Genomic DNA, 24,375 nt, shown 5'->3' with positions numbered 1-24,375 from the left:
CTGCTTTGCCTCCAGGGGTGTCCCCAGTTGCTGCCTGCAGAAAGGATACTGGTGCCTGTCAATGTGGTGAAGCCCATCACCCTACGGGCTAAAAACCTTCCTCAGCCACAGTCTGGACAGAGGGGTTACGAGTGTTTGCTCACCATCCAAGGAAACGAGCACCGGGTTCCTGCCCTGCGCTTCAACAGCTCCTCGGTGCAGTGTCAAAACACATCGGTGAGAAGAGTCTGTCTGTGGGTGTCTGTGTGTTTTCAGTGTCGCAGCTTGTGTGACATATCATCCTTGACCACCACCCACCTACACCTATCTTTGTACAGATGGCCCATGTCTGCAAACTTTTTCTATAAAAGTTAGATTACCTATAAAAGATGTTTTTGCAATCTCTCTCCTTCACATACAGCCACATGCACACACTGATTCCAGCTGAGGGATTTTTGGTCTTCCAGCTAGACAGGTGGTAGATGAGATAAGTGCCTAACTTTGTCTCTAGCTGCAATGATTCTCCATTCACTGACTGAATAATGCATTGACAGGAACGAAGGATGAGCATGAAAAAGGCTTTATGCTGGTCTTGATGCTAATTGTCTGTTGATACAATAACATCCCATCTTCCTGTCTATCTTCATCACTCGAAGTGCGTATGTCAGTAAAGATGACTGTGGGATTTGTGCGCATAATCACTGCACATTCCAAATATTGTACTTTGATTGAGCTGTGAAGGAGGGAAACTGTAATTTAGCAGAAAATGATGATTCCTGCACCAACCCTCCATTCTGCTAGTGTTACAGAACCAAATGAAAAATAATCTCTCAATGCTCGCTGGTGTGTCTAGTGTGTGTTTGAGTTTGTGTGTGTATTTTCACTGTGCGCGCGTGTGCACATGCGTACAGCAACCTGTTGAGGATGGAGTTTTGCATTTTCAAAAAAGTATTTTGATACCAGAGGCTTTTTCAAACTTGGAGAGAAACAGTTAAGACTTTGTATCTCTCATTCGCTTTTTCCATGTCTCTTCCTTCCCTCTCTGGTTGCTATGGTGATAGTATTTCTATGATGGGATGGAGATGAGCAGTCTTCCCGTGGAGCTGACCGTCATCTGGAACGGAGATTTCAGCATCGATAACCCCGCCCACAACAAAGGTAAGCATGCACAGATGCATGAGCATCTGTGTAGGCACAGGCACACACATGTGCATACATGCACATCCACACACGGGCACACGCATATCAGCTCTTTCCATATTTCTCATAGTATCATAGAAGAACATATTGAGTTCACAGTCTCTTACAAACTCACTTAAACACACATGTGCATGCACACATAGACACACTCCAAAGCTGCTGCTTCCCCATTGTTGCCCTTGGAGCCCATCTCCATGGCAACAGGCGGGTGGTGTGCTGAGGTGCAGCATCCATTCCCTGATGTTGCCATGTAGTGGTTAACTTTACCACATCCTCTCATACGCTTTCGTTTTGTCTCCCCGTCTGCCTGTCCAGCACATCACTGTTGTCTTTTTGTCTTTTTTCAAACTCTCTAAATTCAGTTTTCTCACTACCGTTCAAACATAATGTCCCCCAATTCTGCTGTTTCTATTATTTTGACACCTCTCTATGAGTCTGGCAATCTTTCAGTCTCCGTCTCCACTGCCTCTCTCGTTTATTTTATTCATTCAGTAAAGCGCACTGACATAAATTTCACTTCAGCCAGGACCACTATAGGCATAAAAGAGAGTATTTCTATCTGTAGTAGGGCTGCCACGATTAGTCGACTAGTCACGATTACGTCGACTATCAAAATCGTCGACGACTGATTTAATAGTCGACGCGTCGTTTGAAGCTTTGTAAGATCCCAAAAGACGCAGGAATAAGTAGTAGGATTTAAGCGTGTAATAACGGACTGAAACAGAAGATGGCAGCACTGCATGTACAAGGATGCCAGCTGCCGTTAAACCCCGAAGAAGAAGAAGTAGCTCTGTCCCAGAATTCATTAGTGATTTGCGATACCACTGATTTCCTTTCCGATCCGATACCAAGTAATATTCAGGGTGGTATCGACGATACTGATCCGATACCGATACTTTGTACAAAAACTCATTTTATTTATTGTATCTCAAATTATAGCGTCATAATGATTACACAACATCAGATTTCTTGTTCTTATCACTTAATAATGCAGAGATCATCATATAGAAATAAAAAAACTGAAGTTGTGCGCTATTTGAACACCTTGCCTGCCTGCATCACTAAAGGACTCCGTGAGAGACGTCACCTGTCCCTGTCTTCCTCTTCAGTTCATCTCAACATATGCTCGTCATATTCTGTGATATGATTTACTCTGAGGTGTTTGACAAGGTTAATGATGTTGCCACAACCATACATGCCAACCCTCCTAATTTTTCCGGGAGAATCCCGAATTTCTCCCGATTTTCCACCCAGGCAACAAAATTGAAAAACCATATGCAGAATTCATAGCGCGGTCCAGCCAATTCCAGTTTCCAACAATGGCGGCAGCTACTTAGTTTTAATATTACTCTTATTTCTCTTTCTGGGTCGCAAAAAAACTTTTAACATATTTTCAGGTTTCAGGTTTTCAGAATGTAGCTGTGTAAACTTTAAATATCTGAGCCGATCGACACATCGTTTTCAAACCCCCCTGTCTTTCGCTACTCGGGTTAAACATGATATATAAGTCATTGATAACTTAAAAATGCTATTGTTTGGCTTTTTCAGTGTTTTATTTGTTCGTGAGTAAATCGGTTTGGCTGAAATTAAAGTTATTAGATTAGATTAAATTAAATTTAACTTTATTAATCCCTCGGGAAGGTTCCTGCGGGGTTTTCACACAGCTGAATAAACGTTAAACAGAAAACTAATTAAACAAAGTGTGAGACGGTCGAGAGTTTACGCCAGCGCCCTGTTATATTTTAGATAGCAAGGAGCAGACGGCAGAGTTTCACTCCACCGAGGGAGCTCGTGACGTATACGTGACGCTTTCTTTAGACCACGAAGGCCGGGTCCTCAGGTGGAAGCAGCCTCTGAATTTGGACACCCCCGCTGTTTCCGGGCCGGCCAATAATAACGGTGACATTTAACGTATTTTATCCGATAAATAACAGCCCTTTTGAATGTCTTCCTAATTCTGAAGTCTCAAGGTTGGCAAGTATGGCCAAAACACCTCACTTTTTTGCCATATGTATCGCAAACCACGTCTCAGCTGTTTGTGGAGGTAAAATATGTCCGCACAGTTACGCTCAGCCATTGTTGTGAGTGCGCACGCCAAGGGGCTGCGAGACATTTATACAGCCGTATTTCGCACATGACTATGAAAGGCGGAAGAGGAAGTAGTTCCTTTGAATGTAGACAATCCGAATGTTATAGTTTCTTTCCACTGTGTTCCTGTTAATGATAAACTACAAATTTACCCTAAATTACTAAAATATCGATATTTTAATGTGAGAATCGATTCTAGAACATAAATGATTGGTATCGGAGGAATCGATATTTCAGGATCGATCCGCACATCACTAGAATTCATAGCGCAGCCCAGCACAGTTTACAACAATGGCGGCAGCTAGTTAGTTTTAATATTACTCTTATTAATCTTTCTGGGTCACAAAATAAACGTTTAACATATGTTCTGGCGAGAATGTAGCAGTGTAAACCTCAAATATCTGCTCAGTTTATCAAGACACCACATATTTTCAAAAGCGCTCCGACGTTTTCGGAGACGTCTGTTACCCACTAGCTCGATAGCTAGCCGGGGGCAAGGCTCACTAGAGTCCGTGAGAACACCGGACTGCTGGCAAATCGTTTTCAAACCCACCGCCGTCTTTCGCTACTCAGGTTAAACATGATATATAAGTCACTTAGATAACTTAAAATGTTATTGTTTGGCTTTTTTCAGTATTTTATTTGTTCCTGAGTAAATTGGTTTGGCTGAGATTAACGTTATAGTTTTTACACAGCTGAATAAACGTCAAGCAGACAACTGATTATCAGAAGTGTGAGATGCTCCAGAATGTACTCCGGTGTCCTGTTATATTTTAGATAGCAAGGAGTTTATTAAACTTCACCGAAACAATCTGCAAATGTCATTAAAATTTAATAAACTATCATCTTGTCTTTATTTTTAGTTAGCACTTACCTTAAACACTTAAAGCTGTAAGCTAATGATAGTTATATAAGAGCAGATGCTGCTGGTGCAATAAGCTGTACGTTTTACATCCAATGGATGCATGATCTGATTAGTCGACTAATCGCAAAAATAATCGGTGACTAGTCGACTGTCAAAATAATCATTTGTGGCAGCCCTAATCTGTAGTCATTTTTATTTTGTGGTATGGCTCTGTTCTCTGTCCCAGAAATTGGAAGAGCAAATGCAAAAACACCTTTGCATCACATACAAAACAAATGAGAAAACATCAATGACAAAAAATGTGGCATTAAGTTAGAAACAGCATGAGAGATGCTGTAAGGCATGTTGCAAAGTGGCTTGCAGATGGTCAGTAACCGTGGGTGGGTTAAAGCAGCTTAAAAATCACCAACTAGATGTTTAAATTGGTATCAGGTGAAGCCATCAGCTGGTGTGAAGCACTGAGCTCAGCTGTTTTACTATGCCTGTAACTGAACTTACTTTTAGGGCCTGTCTGACATAACTACTAAGCCCTAGTAAAGAAATGACATTTATTATTTCTTTCTCTATATGTAGAGAACAGGGGAGTACATTACATTTCTCTATTATATTTCTACCTTTCTTAGTTGTTTTTTTTATGTCCAACCTTTCATCCTTTCATGGTATATCAGCACTGGGTTTTTAAGAATTCAGGATTCAGCTGCTGAGCTTGATTCAGTTTGGCCACTGACAATCCACCACTTTAAGTGATTCATGCTGGGGTAGAAAAACAGCAGCATGCTGGGGGTTATACTACTCTGACAGGAAAACAGCTTATTTTAACCAAAGGCAGTGGAGTCAGGCATAAGAAGCATGTTGTTAAAATGTGTATTATATGCCAAAATGACACTGTGCTGTAAGGCAAAGTTTGTAGAGTGTTTGTGTGTGTTTCTGGTTGTGTGCATGAGTGTCTGAGTCAAATGTGCTCTACAAAACATATCCTTAAGCATAACTGCAGAATCAAAGAAGCAACAGAAGTTAGAGATGCTTGAACTAGAGACTCCTCCACTACTCTCTTCCTTCCTTTGTTTCCTTGTGGAGGAAGAGGCCTACAGGGCTTTTTTAAAAAAAAATTTAGTTATTTTTTGATGGGCAGATCACATACAAAATTAATGGCAATTAAAAAGAAAATGGTTGCTCTGTTGCCATGGAGATGATATGTTAAATGTGCAGTGGGTGAGGAGTGGCAGGAGGCAGTAGTGTAGGAAACTCAGAGGCAGGGTGGGATGCCTAGGGAGTGTGTAGAGATGATGATGGAGCGATAATGAGACAAAGATGTCAACAAATGTCTATCATAATATTCAGTTTATTTATTATTTTTTTGCATTGTTCAAACAGCTTTATGTAGATGTTGAGTGATTTGGGTAAACTATAAAACAGTTTCTTTTGTGTTTTGAAGTCTTTTGTTACTTTATTTGATTTTTGCCCAGAATAAATTTAGCTACATTTAAAGTCATCATTTGTAAAAAGCTTGTTCACTTTTCTCCCTTCTTTCTCCCGTCTATCTTTGTCTTATCTCCTCCCGCCTGCGCAGTCCATCTATACAAATGCGACGCCCAACGTGGAAGCTGTGGTCTGTGTCTGAAAGCGGACCCTTTGTTTGGGTGCGTCTGGTGCAAAGGAGAGAACCGCTGCACCCTCAAGCAACACTGCGCCAATGAGAACACGTGGCTAGAGCACAACGGCATCAACAGCAAGTGCACCCACCCACGGATCACCAAGGTGAGACATATGCATCAGCGTCCACATATGTTCACACAGTTTACACGGTAGCACATATACGGACCAATCAATCCAGCTATTATTGTAAAAACTTTTTGCCTGAAAGGCCATACATACACGCCTTAATTATAGTGCGCTCGTGGGAACATAGTCATACTCATCACCTCAGTGACGGTGTGGCAGTCGATCATCTCAACATAATGGCAGAGGCTGTGAGTCATTATCAGCTATTCAGTCTGACACCATTTGTGAAGAAGGATATGTTTTACACCTTTTTGTAGTGCAGCAACACATCACAGGAAAAAAAAAGTTTCAATGATAATGGCATACGAGAACTACAATTACAGCAGTCGTGTAATTTAGCTTTTTAGATGTCTTTTCTTCAAACCGTAGGGGGACAGTAGTTATTTTTTGCCAACGTTAACTCGAAATGTCAATGTACAAACACATATACAGATCTAGAGAGACAAATCATCCTCACTCTTGTTAGTTATCAATCAGCTGCACAGATGTTCAGGTGAATCCCTGCTTAACCCAGCGCCATGTGGGGTAAATAGACTTGACCTGTGCAAGACACATAAAAAGGGTGAAAGCAGCAGTGATAAGGGTCAGCAAGATGAAGGATAATAGGACATAAAGGAAAGATGGATGGAAAGCTGCCAGATGAAGGAAGAGGAGGGTGGATTTGGGGGAAGGGGGAGAGGCAGTGATGGATGGCTAGGCTGAGCCAGAAAAGAGTCACGTGAGGCTGAATGACTGAAAAGAGTCCCCCCTTTTACCCGGGTCCACTTTTCCAGTGATGGATATAAAGGTCCACTCTGCATCCTTTTCCTGGGAGGAGAGTTGAGGGCAGATGATGACTGACTGTGGATGAAACATAGAACAGATAAAAACGACAAAGAGGGGAATCCCTTTTGTTGTCCTGGAGATTGATACGGACAGAGAGTGGGAAGAGGGGTGCGGAAATGGAATCTGACCCTCTATCATCCTGGATGTAGCGGCATTCAAGTAACTGCCTGATCACAAGGAATCTGGCTGCTCGCTCACGAGATGTTAACCTGATGGGTTACGACAGAATTGTCTAATTTCCCCCGAGTTGCTTCTAAATAAAGGAGCGAGACAGATAGAGGGAAACAAACATGGGGGAGTCATAAGAAGAAGAATAAAGGCGCTTATTGTAATTACTCGACCCTCACAGATAACCCAGAGTCATTATTTTTATTCGTTCAAAATCAACTCTTAAGAAGAGTGATGTCATGATGGTAACATTTTGTCCCCCCCCCCCCCCCCCCCCCACCCTTACACTTATTTAAAGAGTCTGGATCAGTCATTTGCACTCTGTCATTCCACTTCTCTAATGTTTGTCTTCTCCCGGAGCAGTGGATTTATTCTTGGAGATGGGCCTGTATTTCTCCTTACATCCCCGAGGCTGCAGCGGGGACATATTGCAGCCTTCTCACGTCCCCCATAAAAACTGTCAGTGGGTGAGGAGTGAGGACTTTCCCAAGACAACCCAGGCCTTAATGCATTCTAATACGCTTCATTATAATGACATCTCCCATCAACAATGAGAGGGTGAGACTCGCATAGAAAGATGAAAAGTGAAAAGGAGAGAGAGAGGGAGAAGTGATTAAGTGTTTGCCTCTACCCAACCGTCAATTATCTTGTCAAAGTCACAAATCTAATCAACGCCTCATTGCGTCTCTCCTCTTCGCTCTCCCTTCTCTCTCTCTTGGTTTCTTTTGCTTCTTCCTTCTCAACTTCCCTCAAAGTCCTTCTCCCGCTCCATATTTGTTAATAAATTGAGAGCCACGAGGCATTGTGTGCAATCTTTTTAATTGCATGTATTGTAGCCCTGTTCCCAGAAGGCTCTGTTTTTTCATTAAGATATCAGCAGGGAACCTTATTAATCAGCGACGCCGAAGCATACGATAACGATATCTCCCATATGACAGTCGCAGGACTTGTGTTGTGCATGACCTGGCTTGAGATTGCCTGAGTTATTTGACTGGTGAGTTCAGTACTCAAATAGTCAAATTAAATGCTTTTGACGTGCTTGCGGTAGTGACATACGGAAAGTCACGCTATAGGATCCGACTGCTTTAAGCTATGAGATAAAGGCAAACACACTCACACAGCACTCTACCTGTGAACACCGCAGGGGTTCACGCTGCCAACTTTTACATTGCGCAGAGAAATGACAGTCACCATTAAAGCTGGGCTCCTGCCTGCAGCATGAAGCCTAGAGGACTTTTATTTGGCAGAGACAGATAGACACAGACTATTCTGTGTCCATCTCTCACATCCATCCATCTGGACGGGCCTGATGATGTGTACTCACACGTACACTGAGTGGCCAAAAAGTAATTGTGTGAGTAAAGTGTTGATGGATGTTGGAACCACATCATCAACAATGAGAGATGTTACTGATAAATCAAAGGACATTGTGATTACTGCAAAGATGTCACCCGATGCCAAGATATAAGTTAATCTTATGAAATACTTCACAGTAGATTTCAGTGTACACCAGATAGAGAAATGACAGTTGTTGACCCCGAGTCTTGACCCTTTACCAATCACTGCATTGGTCCCGTTCCCCAAGCTACAGACTGCTACCTAATGTGTGAACTTGAGCGCTTATCCCCAAGGACCTTGTGAAAACCAGCCATAAACTAAAGAGTCCTACTAACAGTCGACTACCATTTGAAACGCCCTTGTGATATTATTTTATTGTACAACCACAAATTTATAACATGAATATTTTTGTGCCATATTCTGGTCCATTCAGATTTCACATTGTTTCACATGCCTATTTGTTCATTTGAGATAAGCCTCAAATACAGTTTTCATTTAAAATAATGACCTCTAAACCTAATTACACCGATTTGGAAAGAATGGACAGGGTTGTCCAGTTAATGGAAAGCTAATGGAAACGTGAGAGATTTATTATGTTAATTCATTAAACTATCTATGAATTATGGATTAACTTACTACTTAACAAAACTAACTAAATTATATATATTGTCTCATTGCTGTTATCATGCACATTACCTTGGAGAATTAGCTTTCCACCACTTTCTATTTTTACGTTGTCAGGAAAATAATTGTGTTGAGTAAAAAAAACTAAACTAAATAATGTTCATAATCATCATTTCCAACAGATCACCCCTCTGCGAGGCCCCAGGGAAGGTGGCACACTTGTGACTATCCATGGTGAGAACCTGGGACTGGACTTTAGGGAGATTCAGGGTAATGTGAAGGTGGCTGAAGTGGATTGCACTCCAATACGTGAGGGCTACATCCCTGCTGAACAGTAAGTCACATGTTGATCACAGTAAATCACATAATGAGCAATTAAAAAAGGTGACATGACTAAGCATTAAATAACATATCATCAAATGGTCATTATCAACTTAAAAACATTCATTCAGAGCTGCAATGCCAAACCTTTGACCTTGTGGTAATGAGTGTAATCACACAAACACTAATGGAGGTTGCTTACGATGAAGAAAAACCCCTCTAATGGTGTCCATGTTTGTCCTCACTATTGCTAGCTTCCCTATTTTAGGCTGTAATCCTTCTCTGAATGAATGAAATAGATCAAAATTGTATCCAATGTTCTTGAGGTTCTAATACAAAAGGTTCCCCCTAATTTCCATAGACTATTCCATTGAGTGTGATCGTTTGTCTCAGTTCTGGCACACCAATCAATAGAGGTTGAAGTAACACAGAGATAGGTTACAGCTCTTCACACTATGAAAACCGTATCCACAGGAGGGACCCCACAATACTCAAGATAGGTCTGAAAAGTTCAATTTAATTCAATTTCAGTTGAACTGACACTCAGTTTTTGAAAATGTCACACCATGCTTTAGCTACTGTTGTTAGCTAAGGCATTTGTAGCCTACAACCAAGCTTCTTTCAGCTGCTCCCTTATTTACAAGGGGATGGCACCGTGGCTGGATGCACATATTTGATTTGGCACAGATATTTATACCAGATGCCCTTCCTGGCACAATCCTCCCAGGGATTTGTGTCTATTCCCAGGCTTGAACGGGAAACCCTTTATTTATTAGGTGAGTGCGTAAACCTCGACATTATGGAATAGTCTAAAACCAGCCTTTGTACATTTGACTCTTATCAGTGACAAAATGCGTGCTGGACATACTGGCATAAAAGACATCAGGATGATACGTTTTTTCCAGCAGATTGAATTAAGAACTTGCAGAACAAAGTTAGAACTTAGTGGAGAGGCATTAATTCATTTTCCTGAGTGGGATTTAATTGCACTGTCTTTACCACTACTACAGGAATGTCGCTAGAGACATTTTATTTAAAACTCTGTCATGTTGCAGAATACAGAGACTGATGTGGCACAGATGTTCTCAGTCAGCACTGTGTGAACTCCCTTGGCAAAGGCTTGAATGTAACGAATGTTAATTCAAATGGAAAAATCCTGCTCTGCATTTTCAAGCCCAACCTACAGCAGCAGCCTGTTGATACTGCGTAGTAAATATTGAAGCATATTATATAGATTCTGTGTGAGCACAGTCACAGACCTTTGCTGTTATGAGATTTAAACTGAAAGAACTTTGACCACAGCTGAACACTTCATGTCCAGAAGGGCAAAACACTTCCCTAAGCACACAAACAGCATTTAGTTCAATTTGTTAGCAACTTGACAGATCCTTAACAATTCAATGTAGCGTGGTCTTGGTGGTTGCATAAGAGATATGATCTCAAAGTTGGCATAATCTTCTGACTAGCAGAATGTATATGAATCTAAACTAATTTAAAGTCAGAGCAGTGCACTTATACAGTAGAGGCAATGCTGTGGGTGACAGAGCACAGTTCCTCCCTCAGTAGCACACACAACTCCAATAATCTTTTTTTTTTTATTCAGGAGGTTACATTTAGTTGACATACGAGTTTAATCCAGCGCTTTGGCTCCTTTCAGGTGCGGTCTGTAAAATTATTAAAACTAGTTTAAAGTTGGCTTATCAACAGACCCCGTGCTTCTTCTGCTGAGAAAGAAAGTTGTGTGCCAGCACTTTCTAAGCAAATGCTGACCCAGCAGAAGAGGTAGCTGCATTTGAGGTCATATGTAAAAGGATGGAGACTTTTTGCTTTCTCTCCTACAAGTTGGCAGTGCGGGGGAGGTGAAGCTGTTGGCAAATAATGCATTATTTTATCAAGCTTTAAGACAGGTCTAGCTATAAATCTATTAAATAACCTGCTTTGCATTTCCCAGCGAGGCCAACTGGTATAGTACAAGTAACTGCGCAATTACACATGCTTTGTTTTGTTACATATTCTACAATTGTGCCAATGTTTGTTTCCAGGATTGTGTGCGAGATGGGTAGAGCTGAGATGAGCCAGTATACTGGGAATGTGCAGGTCTGTGTCGGGCAGTGCACACCTGAATTTATGGCAAAATCCTCCAAGTACTACTACTTTGTGGTGAGTGTCAACTTCTGTTGTTTTTGTGTAATTGTATGTGGAGTTTTGCAGACTTTAAAAAAATAGCAATTTGATGGTTAAAAATTGAAACGTGTGCTTCTATTAGCAGAAAGGCAACTATACTGCATGTGTCACCCTCGGCATGTTAGCACCTTGCTTGTAGCTGATCAGTCTTCTCACCTACTGTGTTAAGTAGGTGAGAACATGTATGTACATGTTGCTTTTTTGGCTGTGTTCCAACATGGTGTGGTTCTCACTGAGAGTCTGCTTCTCAGCTTTTCTGTCATGCATGTATCAATCGTGAGACATGACTGACAGTTACTAATGAGAAGAAAATGAAGAAAAAACATGAACGTTGATAAAAAAAATGAAGTGAATAACAAATAAAAATTGAACATTAACAGATGAAAACACACATTACACCTTTTTTAACATTCACTCTGCGTATAATTATTCTCACACTTTCGCTTTCTGAAATAAATTAGCAGTCGTTAATGTTATGTACGTATTTTATGCTGTGTTATCATTTTTACTGCTATCCATTAATGGGTGCTGGCTGGGTTTATTTCTCAATGGGCTCCCTGCACAGGATTATAGGATGTTAGGTCTAGATGTCGCACTACACAGCAGGCTAAGGATGAGATTATAAGAACACGAAATGGACTGAAGGAGGATTTACTTTATGCCCCACTTCCCCTGAACTGCATCTGCTGCTACTGTTACTTTAATTTGCAAAAGTTTTTCATCAGAGAACACGTTAAGTGGAATCAGTGGGTGCAGGTTAAAGTACAGCACTGTGGAAAAGTCTTGAACTATCCCTACTTTCTTTCTATTTTGAGCGAGAGTTTCTTGTATGTATTTTTTACCTGGCCGTTTTCAGGGGAATGTATTTCTTTGTTTGTCAAACTGCTTATGAATCAGCTATAAGTGACTTTCTTAGCAACAGGCTGTTACAATAACATTTATTTTTTTATTTTTTTATTTATTTTACCAGATTCCAAGGATTATCAGTCTTACGCCAAGCCGTGGGCCAGTCTCTGGGGGAACTGTCGTCAACATTACTGGCAGCCACTTTGATGCTGGGAGCAATGTGTCAGTCATGTTCAAGGACCAGCCGTGCACTTATCAAAGGTTAGTTGGAACAAGCCAGCGCTGACCCCGTCAGTCACACTTTAACAGTCAATTAAACGGTCAGGTAAAGCTACTCTTTGTCACACTACAGGTACAAAACCTTTCTGACATCGCAACAATATCTTACTTTTACACATAAAATGAAATATCACGATGCCCAAGGAGGAACTTTACTACATTATGATTAATCAAGGGTTTGAGTACACCCATTGCTGAAAAAGAGAAAGATTTGCAGCTGGACCCCGCACAAATGTTAAATTCAATTAAAACAACTGCATAAAGACAAATGAAAATTAATGCTAAGTACTTCAAATTGCCTTTGTGCTCAACCCTGTCACAGTAGCAGGCTGAAGGTCTACGTTTAACCATCTATACAGCTGCAGAAATATATTAAATACCTTGAGAGCAGAAATAGCGCTGACTAGAGGTTTTCCAATTTTGAGATTCAAATTTCTACTCCGTGATGATAAATATTGCACCATAAATGATTGGGCAAATACAGCATCATTGCAATGTACCATTTGACATTGATAAATGCTCAGTTCTCAGTTCAGTCAATACATCATGGATCAATGTCTATTTAACCAACCGTTCAAATGTCTTAACTATTACATCGCTTTTAGTGTTGGAATAATTTAGTAGTCTGCTTAAAAAAGGATATTGACTAGAGAGATGGCTTTTGGGTTTCTTTACATTTAAATACCACTGTACTGATTCCTCCTTTTGTCTGTTGAAGTGTACCACTAACATATCAGTACATGTAACTAATGTTTCATCCTGTCATTGTTTTAGGAGGGGTGGCCTATGGCTTACTTGCCGAACCCATGCTTCCCTACATGGCATTGGAAATGTGTCTGTGTCTGTGAGCATAGATAGGGCCCACCTTCAGAAAGACCTCCAGTTTGAATATGTGGAAGATCCCACCATCACCAAGATAGAGCCTGAGTGGAGCATCTTCAGGTATACATTTTTGTCTGTTTACTTTGACTCGTTACTCACTGCAGAGAGATATCAACAGAATATTATGCGTCCTGTGGATGGAAATATCTCAGCAGCACAGGTTATTGTCAGATCCTTGTCAGGAGGAAATGAAAAGGTTTAATCATCTACTGCAACATAATACAAAATTTACAGCGTACAAATTTTGCATTGGGTGCGTAAACTAAGCAATGAATAAATAATTCAAATCACCATTTGTCAAAGCAATCTGAGCTGTCTTTTTTTTTTTTTTTTAACCGTCTTTTCTTTTTCCCCTCCTTTTCTCTTTCAGTGGATATACTCCGATCACGGTGACAGGAACTAATCTGGACATCATTCAGACACCACTCATCAGAGCCAAATACAATGGTCATGAGACACTCAATGTAAGTGAATGTAGATGCAGCGTGGGTGATAAAACAATCACCTCGTGGTTAATTGAGTTATTAAAAACACAATTAACCAAGATACAGTCTGAGTGGAGCATCTTCAGGTATACATTTTTGTGTTGCAATGCATTCCATTGTTCACAGTTAGGTCCATAATTTTGCAACTTGTTGCTATGTCTTTGATCTCTTGAAATCTGCCTAATTTGTCATGGAATAATGAAATGACAGCCCACACCACTTTGTCCACTTCCTTTGTAGTCTAAAAATAGGTGCACATGTAATTCCTAAAGAGTTAGTGGTAAAGTGTTGTTACAGCCCTTGATTCAAATGTGAAAGTCTGTACTTTAGTCAATTCTGGATTGTTTGATTTAAATATCCGCTGTGTTGGTGCACAGAGGCAAAACCACAAAAAAATCAATACTTGTTGACCTATTTCCATGCAATTTTATTTTACTTTCACTAATGTGGCCCAGGAACAAAAGAAAGTGGCTAATTTAAATGAACACGGCGAGCTATATAGTCAGCCATAAAGTTTCATTTAGTCCAGAGCATTACTAAATTCTTTATTTGTAGGGCTAGGAAGAAAATTCAGTGGCACTGCAGTGCAAAATCAACAGGTTGCAACTGAATAGGGAATAATGTAATTCATCGCCACTGTGTAACAAATAGGAACTTTTGATATTGAATTAGAAACCACAGTGATTAGCCCCTTTGCCCAGGCGAGGATAGGTAATGCCATGCTTGGGGCTCTGCGATCTCTTTGAAATAAAAGGAAGTAACAAAAGGTGGTAATGCTATCTTTCTTGGTCCATTTAAGCATGGCCCGACACCACGTTTAACATCTGTGCTCAGATGTGCCTCTTTTAGGCATTGTATCTCAAGTGTCTCAGTGTGTCACGATATAGTCTCAATCTGACACAGCTCAGATCTAAATGAAAAGGAGTTAAAAATGGACATCCAAAGCATTTGTCCGCAAAAAGAGTTTTTGTTACTTTTTCTTTCTTTCTTTCTTTTCCTCTATTACCTTCTTGTACCAGTGCATGATCCTTGTCAAAGATGTCCTTGCAGGATTTGTCAATTTGATATTCAAGGAGCCAATTAGGGTGACAGGCAATAGTTTGAATGACTGCATGGCAGAGGTTACTGTGAAAATGTGAAATGTCTGAGAATGAAACAGAAACGTCTGCGGAGGCGACCTGTGCCCTGACAGACGAAGAGGAATGAAAATGTTAAGGGGATGTTGAAAGGTGTGCGTCGTATGACAATTGCGCGTCAGTCTGTCTTTGTTTTTAAAACTGGTTTTGACACCAAATGAACAATTTAAATAACATCACATGTCAAATGAGAAACCTCAGCAAAGACGAGAATGGGGGGGAAAAAACAGGAGTGGGACACAAAAAGATGTGAGGCGCTGTAATTGAGCAAAAAAGCGGTATCGAGAAAGATGACTGAGGGAATAAGAATTTGTCAAAGAGAGAAGAAAAGATCACAGAGAGGAATAACAGGATGGAATAAAGAAGTGATGAGAGGCTGGGGAGGGTTCTTTGTGGAGGGTAAAGAAGGGATGGTAAGACTTAGTTATCACTCCTGAATCTTCACACATCAAAGCGTGATTGCGGTGAGACTGCACAAGCTTTCTAACTGCACCTCATTTAGTGGCTTCCTTTGAGGAAAATACAACAGGTTCTTCTTTGCACTTGGAAATGGAGGAGCTTCCAGTTTCTATTGTGTCTCCAGTGGGTTTAGTGAAATGCACAAGTGTGACATAAAAGGCTGACACTAATGACTTTTGATGGTATGGGTTGGCACATTAGCACTGCCAATAAAGTGAGTGAGCTAACTGGGAACACAGTCAGGTAGTTTGGGTATGATGCATGCTGAGATCCAGCCACGAGAAATTTGTTAATAAATAATCTATATTTTTGTATAAATTCAGTAATTTGCAGACGATATATTCACTTATGTGCTTTTCTTTGTGAATTAGTTCTGCGACATACTAGGTCCTACAACTATGGTGTGCCAGGCTCCAGAGCTGCCCATCAGCCTAGCCAGACACCAAGAAGTACCTGAAAGACCTGAAGAGTTTGGCTTTAAATTGGATGACTTGCAGATCACACTCAATAACACCAACTTCATCTACTTCCCCAATCCGGAATTTGAACCGATTAGTCCATCCGGAGTCCTGGAGCTTAAACCTGGATCGCCCATTATACTGAAAGTAGGAAGATATCACTCACCCGCATATACACTCAGATTTTCATTGTTATAATATTTTATTATCTTTTGTTGCCTTTTGTCTGAATGTAAAGACCTTAAAATAAGATATTTTGCTAGTAATGATTGTGTATATCTTAAAATTCATATAGTACACAGCTTAGAAATATCTGTATCTTGGGTTAGTCTGTGAAAACTAACCCGAGATCAGTACCATGTCTTAGGTTAAATATTATAGGTATAGAAAGCTCAGCTTAAACTGATCATTTGCATATCCAAGTAAAATAAATTGTAGAGCATTGCACATAACATATCTTTGCCCAGCTTTGCAGTACGAATATATAGATAAACATAAACATATATCATTTGACTCCTATTTCTCTAACCCTTCCACTTTGACACTGACAGCAATAACATCAATCATTATTCTTTTGAAGGGGCGGAATTTCCTTCCAGCGACCAATAGCGGAAATGGAAAGCTGAACTACACAGTTCTGATTGGAGAGAAGCCCTGCGTTTTAACAGTGTCAGAGAACCAGCTCCTCTGCGAGTCCCCCAACCTGATTGGTCGACATAAGATCCTGGTGAGTGACACAGCACATGTCGCAACGTCAAGACATAGAGCAAGACAGACAAACGACGGAGAGGCAGGCAGTGTTGGAGAAGGCTGACAGACCTAAAAATCGATTGAGAGTTTGACAGACAGACCAACAGACATTCCTTGTGTTGCTTTCTATCCTTCCACTTGTCCACTCCCATTCAGATTATGGCTCTAATCCAATCAGCTGTGCGGTTAGTGCCCACAAGCAGACAAAAGACAAACAAATAAGCCTTCAATAAGAAGCATTAGAGCCCCAGAAAACTCAATGAAGATTCCATTTGTGGTTTTAAGAGAGACCACTTTGAACAAGGCATTTCCTGATCTTACCACCTGAACCCAGCATCATAGAAAAAAATGGACACAACACTGTGAAAGAATTAGTTGATGCCCAAACAAACAGAAGTGTGTACACAAATCAATATGTCTGTCTGTGTGTCTGAGCTTGGACGTTGACTTAACCACATCACTGTAATAGCTATAATCTCCCTTTTTGTCTGTTACTGTCATAAGGCACGTGTGGGCGGCATCGAGAATTCACCAGGTTCGGTCCACATCACGTCCGACAGCCCCCTGAGCAGCACTGCAATCATTGGCATTGCTGCAGCCGGTGCCCTGCTCATCCTCGTCATCGTGGCAGTGCTCATTGCCTATAAACGCAAGTCTCGTGAGAGTGACCTCACCTTGAAAAGGCTGCAGATGCAGATGGACAACCTGGAGTCACGTGTGGCTCTAGAGTGCAAAGAGGGTAAGAGGTTCATGCTAGTGCAGATCAGCATATTCATTTTACACATTTGTTTCCAAGAACATCTAAGGAATTTTGGTTCATTAAATCTATTTACACAGTTTAATTAAATCTTTGTTAGCAATACTAGAAATTTCCTATTTAATCAATAGGTTATGGGAAAGCATTATATAGGAACAAGTCCATTTACCACATCATCATTGTGACAAGAGAGAAACTGGATTTTTTAGCGTGATCTTGTTTGTGATTAGGTTTTTTTTTTTCTTTTAAATGGTACCTAGTTTTCTATGGTACCTCCAATATCTATCCACTTTAACTTTTAGATTGCTGTCTTTGTGCTAGAGGAATTTAAAAACAAAATAGGAAAGAGGTACCCTTCATCAGGTAAAAATGTAGTGAGCCACAAGGAAATGCCCTTCAAAATTATACAGGAAGCAACTGAGAAACAAAAGGTAAGCTCATGCAGATAAACAGGAAGATAAAGATAGATAAACTGAAGGCAGGGTAGAGGCAAAACATCTAAGAAATAACATGTTTTGCTGACAGACCATGTTAGATACTATTTTAGATATTATTTTATATGGTAAAATCTATATAATAATAGGTTATAGCCTAGCTAAGAGTTATGTAAGACTTATATGTATATATACTAATAAACAATTTTCTGTTTGGTTTATTAGCATTTGCAGAGCTGCAGACAGACATCCATGAATTGACCAGCGATCTAGATGGTGCAGGTATCCCCTTCTTGGACTACAGGACCTATACCATGAGAGTCCTCTTCCCAGGCATTGAGGAGCATCCTGTCCTGAGAGATCTGGAGGTATGATTCACCAATTTTTATTACAAAGGAAAATGCAACTATTTATTCTTTCTTTCTTTTCTTTTCTTTTCTTTTTTTTTTATAAAATAAATAGGCACTTTTAGTTTATGAAAACATTGCTACTCTTTCAAATTGACTTTCTATTAGGATTCTCTGTTTGTGATAAATTGATGACACACAGACTCTATATAAGGCCCCGAGTCATCCGGGCCGGTTGGTGACCGCCATGCAAGTACTTGTCGCTAAAGAAAAATTAATACTCCTCAACCAGTTGTGAATTGTTCCTGGCAGTCGCTGTGAAGTTGATTACTAAGCATCAGTCATTCAGACCTAAAGACCAATCACACACTAGGTAAAAAAGGTGTTCCTCTACTTGTTAGCGAGTTGTCGTAGGAGGTTGAGTGTTGTTCCAAAAGCAGTCCTGAGATTGCTTTGGTCACTAGCAGATTGCCATGGTCTCCCATAGTTTGTTTGGAACTTGTCCGCAAACCCTTGCAAACTACTCACTAAGCGGCAGTGACTCTGTGAGAAGTGCAACACAAATCAGAAATGGAGGCCGTTTACCTTCAAGGACTTGGGTTGCATTTTTTCCAAGTTTCCCTACTGCTTGGTGATTGGTTAGTGTGAATTTGCTGGTTCTTCAGTGCAAACTATGAGAGACCAAAGCAATCATAAGAAGGTTTTTAGTGTACCACCTTCTTAATGAACAACTTAACCCTAGCAACACCCAGCAACCTTCAGCAACCAGTTGTCAACTGGTTAGCCTATATACATTTTTCACATTCTTTTCTGAAAGTAAAGTGAAGTTTTCCACTAGCATGCCCAGGTCAAATATTTAGAGCACTTCAATTAAATAGAAAGCTGTGGTTTTCAATACATTCGTGAAAGAAGACAGCTGTAAATATAAGAACTTGTACCTATTTTCTCATCAATCAAGTGTGTAACTGTACGTGTCTAACTGTTTATCCGTCAAGTAACAGATGCAAAACAATTAGCCTTATTTGAAATTAGAGCAAAATGAGCAAGCAAATTAACAATGTGGTAGGGCACAGTGGGTGAAATAGACGCCGATGTTGTTTGTGTCGCTGTCTGGTAAACAAAACCCCTTTGACGGCCGACAACAACACGCTTTTTCAAAAACAAACAAGGCAGCCCTCAATTCAGGAGTGTGGTCTCATTAATAATTCTTAATGATACGAGAAGCTTTGCCGTTTTCTCTCCCCACCTTAAAGCAAATTAAAAGTCAATCACAGGCAGAAAAGCAAAAGAAAAAAAAATCAAGTCATTTATCCTTAGTTGGTGACATTGATAGACAGCCGTAATTGACTAGGTCGTCTTGTTCCATTAAGAGAATGATGGACCCCTATTTCACTGCCCTCAGGGTTAGCCTCTCTATCCTTGATGAGAATTTCCCAGTAATAAGCAATATTAATTATATTTTAATTGGCATAAATATTGAACTGTATAAGGAGCATAATGTGGAAAAGGAGCCTAATGAAAAAAGCAGCAAGCTCGTCTTGGGCTGCTGATGACTACTTAATTGTTATTGATGTATCAGATATCTCAGTATCAAGTTTTTGACTGTCTACTGTGGACGGAAGTAGCACAGGTGCTGGAAAGCTCGTCTAGGTTTACTTAAGCAGTTTTGTCAGTATTAAAATATTTGAAGACATGCAAGGTGCTCATTTAATGCTAGAAATGTAAGTAGAAAAATTAGTCAATCAAAAGCCAGCACATACAGGTATAGCACACGCGGTGTTCCTTGCATGTCATGCAGTATGCAGCCTGTACACAAAAAAAACGATCTCACGCTCAACACATGCATACACCGACACACTACACATCTTGGCAAGCAGTGTGAAATTAGGCTTGCAATATAACAATAATTCCCAGCAGATTACAGCTACTTCCATGAAAGGTGGAAAGACAGAACATATGCTGGTTGACAGCTGCATTGGGTGCAAAGAGATGCCGTCTTACCGCGAGTGCTCTTGACAGATAAAAAGACATAATCTCCTTAGGTGCTATTTGTGTGGAAAAAAAATGGAGAAGAGAGGAATGTGTAGCAAGTTACTTGTTTAAATGGTGCAGGGATGATCTGGGCTCAGACAAGGGAAATTCACATCATTGCACTCCCTTTCAGCTTATACAGCAGCATCAAAATAATAAACATTCCCTAAAGAGGCTCAGTGTTTACTTGCCTTTATTCTCAATCTTCAGATGAAGTGCAACAAAGAGTGTAAAATGTTAAACTTCTCATTTCCCCAGATTCATCCTTTTCCCTTATTCTTTTCCTCTCCTTTTTTCCATCTTTTATTCAATGGGATGAACCTATTACTTTTAAACTGCACTTTTATGTAGGGAAATAGTGTATTTATTAATTTATAGTTTAATTTTTAATTTATAGTTTTTGTTATTACAAGTTTCGGTGCTTCTGATTAACATAAACACTTATAGTACATGCAATTGCAAAGAAAGTTTTCTAAATGAATAAATATTTTGACACTTGTTTTTTTTACTAAAAGTTTTGTTCACAATTTTGATATTGACATCAACTAAATTCCAGGGAACAGAGAAAAACTAAACTGAAAAGAGAAGGAAAATGTGGGTGCCAGTTGCAAATGTCCTGCATATACATGCATACATATACATTTAAGTAAAAACGCATAGCCTATAAATGTTTTTCATACCTTTTCCTTGGTGCCTTATAATGTATGGACATTATAAGGCCTTGTGTGTTTTCCACTTATCAAAAAAAATTCTTTCGATCTAAACATTGCGAAACCTATTTAGAATATTTTCTTGTTAAAGCTTTCTTTGCGGCACTCAATAAAATTTTTTGTCAAGTACAGGTCATTGCACGCAATGCATTTAATAATGTTCCCAAGATACATAGTTTTAAAATTATGCAATACTTCAGGGGTTTGCAACTCCAGGCCTCCAGGGCCGGTGTCCTGCAGGTTTTAGATGTGTCCTTGATTGAAATGGCTAAATTACCTCCTCAACATTTCTTGAAGTTCTCCAGAGGTCTGGAAATTAACTAATCATTTGATTCAGGTGTGTTGACCAAAAGTGATATCTAAAACTTGCAGGACACCAGCCCTTGAGACCTGGAGTTCCCCCACCCCTGCGATACTTGATAGCCCAGAATATTGCCTATTACAAAGTTCATGTTCTTTCATATATGTTTTTTTATATATTTAGATGATGTTGTCGCAAGCATGGCTTTTTTAAACCACATTAATTTTGTACCCTGAATGCTCAGCGATGGTATTAATTACATTAAACAAAAGAATGATAGTTTAGTTTGAATTTTGTGGATATATGGTAAATGGTCTGTATTTGTATAGCGCTTTACTTGGTCCTAAGGACCCCAAAGCGCTTTACACTATACACAATCATCCACCCATTCACACACTGGTGATGGCAAGCTACAGTGTAGCCACAGCCGCCCTGGGGCGCACTGACAGAGGAGAGGCTGCCGGACACTGGCGCCACCGGGCCCTCTGACCAGCACCAGTAGTCAATGGGTGAAGTGTCTTGCCCAAGGACACAACGACCGAGACTGTCGGAGCCGGGGCTCGAACCGGCAACCTTCCGATTACAAGACGAACGCCCAACTCTTGAGCCACGATCGCCCCACAAGATATAGTATGACATCATCTGCAAAAAAGCTGATGACATGGTCTTTCCCTTTAATATTTATTCCTCTCATATGCTCACTTTGTCATATGGGCTGTGCCAAGGGTTCAGTATATAAACGAAAGAGAAGAGGCGATAGACAGCAACCTTGACGAATAACTCTCTCAAAGTCTCACAGAGTTTTTAATAAGTATTGCTATTCCCTGAATTCCTCTGTCATATCAAGCTTTTTTAATTCCGGTGTTTTCCATCCCATTCTGAATCACGTCTGTAGCATGGTCATGATCAAAGAAAACCTGTTTATCCTGATGCATAACTTTAATCTTCCATGCTTCCATTCAGCACTATGTCCTCCATTGTGAGGGAAGTTGACCACAACTGATCACGAAGGTTTTTCTGGTTCAGAGGGTTGGAGCGAGAATTCAGCTCTCAACAAGTGTTCCCAACAACTGCAGCAAAGAGTTTTCCTCAGGACACTCTTTTAGGGCAAAGATGGGAATAGATGAAACACATCTAATAAGAGGCAACTAATAAGACTAAGAAGAGGAAAGGATTAAGATAGACAAAACACCAACACTATGGACATGTCAATTTTAACTTTGTGTTTGGGTAAAAAAGAAACACATTTGTAGAACAACTGAAATAACAGAACAATGTAGAGCAGGAGAAAAGTTGCTTAAGAGGTTTTTGGCATTTTATTCAGCAAGGTGGAGGAAATGTGATGCTTTGGGGTGACAAGGTGGAAAATTTGTTCATAATAGAGTCACTTTCTCAATCCTATTGACCTGTTTTGTGATTAGTCCAACATGCTATCTGCATAAACATTACCTAAAAGTGTCATTTTTAAAAAGAAGACTTAACACATTGTACATCTTATAAGGTAATAAATAGCAGTGCATTTGAATTACCCAGTGACTAATTGAGTCTGTATGTCATGGCCTTGAATGTACCACTCAAAGTCTGTATTCTTTAAGTAAGTGAACATTTCTTCTGTTTCCGCGCAGGTGCCAGGCTACCGCCAGGAGCAGGTGGAGAAAGGGCTGAAGCTCTTTGGTCAGCTCATTAACAACAAGATCTTCTTGCTGTGTTTTATTCGCACTCTGGAGGCCCAGCGTGGTTTCTCAATGAGGGACCGCGGCAATGTGGCCTCACTCATCATGACAGTGCTGCAGAGCAAGTTGGAGTATGCCACTGATGTCCTTAAGCACCTGCTGTCCGACCTCATAGACCGCAACCTCGAGAGCAAAAACCACCCCAAACTGCTCCTCCGCAGGTAATGAGCAGGCATGAAAACCAAGTAGAGCACTTGTTAGACTGTGATATCAGTGAAGTTGAAGTTACATAGTTGGTGAAGGACAATTTAGTCTTCTTTGCTGTATATTCTAACCAAGACGTATCCTACCTTTTTGATAGTAAGTTAATGGTACTATGCTTGACCGTATTGTGTTGGTCCCCCTTATGCTGCCAAAACAGCCCTGAACCATCGAAGCATGAACTCCACTATGTGTGCTGTGGTATCTGGCACCAAGATGTTAGCAATGCATCCTTTTAGTTGTATAGGTTGCAAGGGGGGGCCTCCATTGATCAGACTTAATTGTCCAGCACATTCCACAGATGCTTGATTGGAATGAGATCTTAAGAATTTAGAGGTCAAGTGAACACCTCAGACTCATTGTCGTGCTTCTCAAATTTTTGTGAACCATTTTTCTTTTTGGCAGGGTGTATATCCTGCTGAAGGTGTTCTGCAAAAATGCTTAGGTAGGTAATATGTGTCAAAAGTAACATCCACATGGATGGCAGGACCCAAGGGTTGAAGAAATAACAGGGCATCAGTAGGTGCCGGTACCCACCTGGTGCTAGGGTTAGGGTTGCCCAAAGCATCACAGTGCCTCGCTTCTCATAGTGCTTCCTGGTGCCAAGTGTTTGCAAGTAAGCAACGCACATGGAACACACGCATATAAAAGAAGGCATGATTTATCAGACTGAGCCACCTTCTTCCATTGCTCCGTGGTCCAGTTCTGATGCTTATGTGCCCATACTTGGTGGACAGGGGTTAGTATGACCACCCTGACTGGTCTGCAGGAATCACAACAAACTGTGATGCACTATGTGTTCTAGCGCTTTTTTATCAGAACCATAATTAACTTTTTCAGCAATTTGAGCAACAGTAGCTCATCTATTGGATCCTGTTACTAGTTCACAACTTTTCTTTCCTTGGTTCACTTTTGATAGAATCAGGGTTATTCACTTCACCTGTCACTGGTCATAAAGTTACAGCAGATCAGTCTATAGGTACACATAAAATGCGTTATCTAACACAACATCTGCTTTTCTGAACCTAGCTTGGTATTCTTGTTGGTTTGGAATAGAAAAGGACGTTTTATACAGGTTCCTCTTTACTGTGAAGGACTGGATGTGTCCCCTGACATGTTTGGATTAACTCCTGTGACCTTGAATTGCTGGCTCTGTCTCAGAAACACCAGAGTGTATTACCGTGCACATCAT

The 24,375-nt window shown here is 40.4% G+C and overlaps 1 protein-coding gene across 3 annotated transcripts in view; it reads left to right on the top strand.

The window, feature by feature from the left end:
- The window catches only part of plxna4 (plexin A4), a 248,709-nt gene that overhangs the window by 188,084 nt on the left and 36,250 nt on the right, over nucleotides 1–24,375 (top strand). For all 3 annotated transcript variants that reach the window (XM_084909874.1, XM_084909873.1, XM_084909875.1), the window contains exons 10-22: nucleotides 16–216; nucleotides 1,041–1,137; nucleotides 5,703–5,890; nucleotides 9,052–9,203; nucleotides 11,233–11,350; nucleotides 12,345–12,481; nucleotides 13,274–13,441; nucleotides 13,752–13,845; nucleotides 15,833–16,066; nucleotides 16,500–16,646; nucleotides 17,174–17,408; nucleotides 18,086–18,228; nucleotides 22,875–23,143. In XM_084909874.1, coding sequence (XP_084766000.1) covers nucleotides 16–216; nucleotides 1,041–1,137; nucleotides 5,703–5,890; nucleotides 9,052–9,203; nucleotides 11,233–11,350; nucleotides 12,345–12,481; nucleotides 13,274–13,441; nucleotides 13,752–13,845; nucleotides 15,833–16,066; nucleotides 16,500–16,646; nucleotides 17,174–17,408; nucleotides 18,086–18,228; nucleotides 22,875–23,143 — 2,183 coding nt within the window. The remainder of the gene's footprint in view (nucleotides 1–15; nucleotides 217–1,040; nucleotides 1,138–5,702; nucleotides 5,891–9,051; nucleotides 9,204–11,232; nucleotides 11,351–12,344; nucleotides 12,482–13,273; nucleotides 13,442–13,751; nucleotides 13,846–15,832; nucleotides 16,067–16,499; nucleotides 16,647–17,173; nucleotides 17,409–18,085; nucleotides 18,229–22,874; nucleotides 23,144–24,375) is intronic.

This window comes from Perissodus microlepis, chromosome 17, assembly GCF_051167445.1.
Source record: "Perissodus microlepis isolate ML-2025 ecotype Zambia chromosome 17, ASM5116744v1, whole genome shotgun sequence".
NCBI classification, from domain to species: domain Eukaryota; kingdom Metazoa; phylum Chordata; class Actinopteri; order Cichliformes; family Cichlidae; genus Perissodus; species Perissodus microlepis.
The sequence above is the reverse complement of the archived record's forward strand: the minus strand, read 5'-3'. Positions and strand labels throughout refer to the sequence as shown.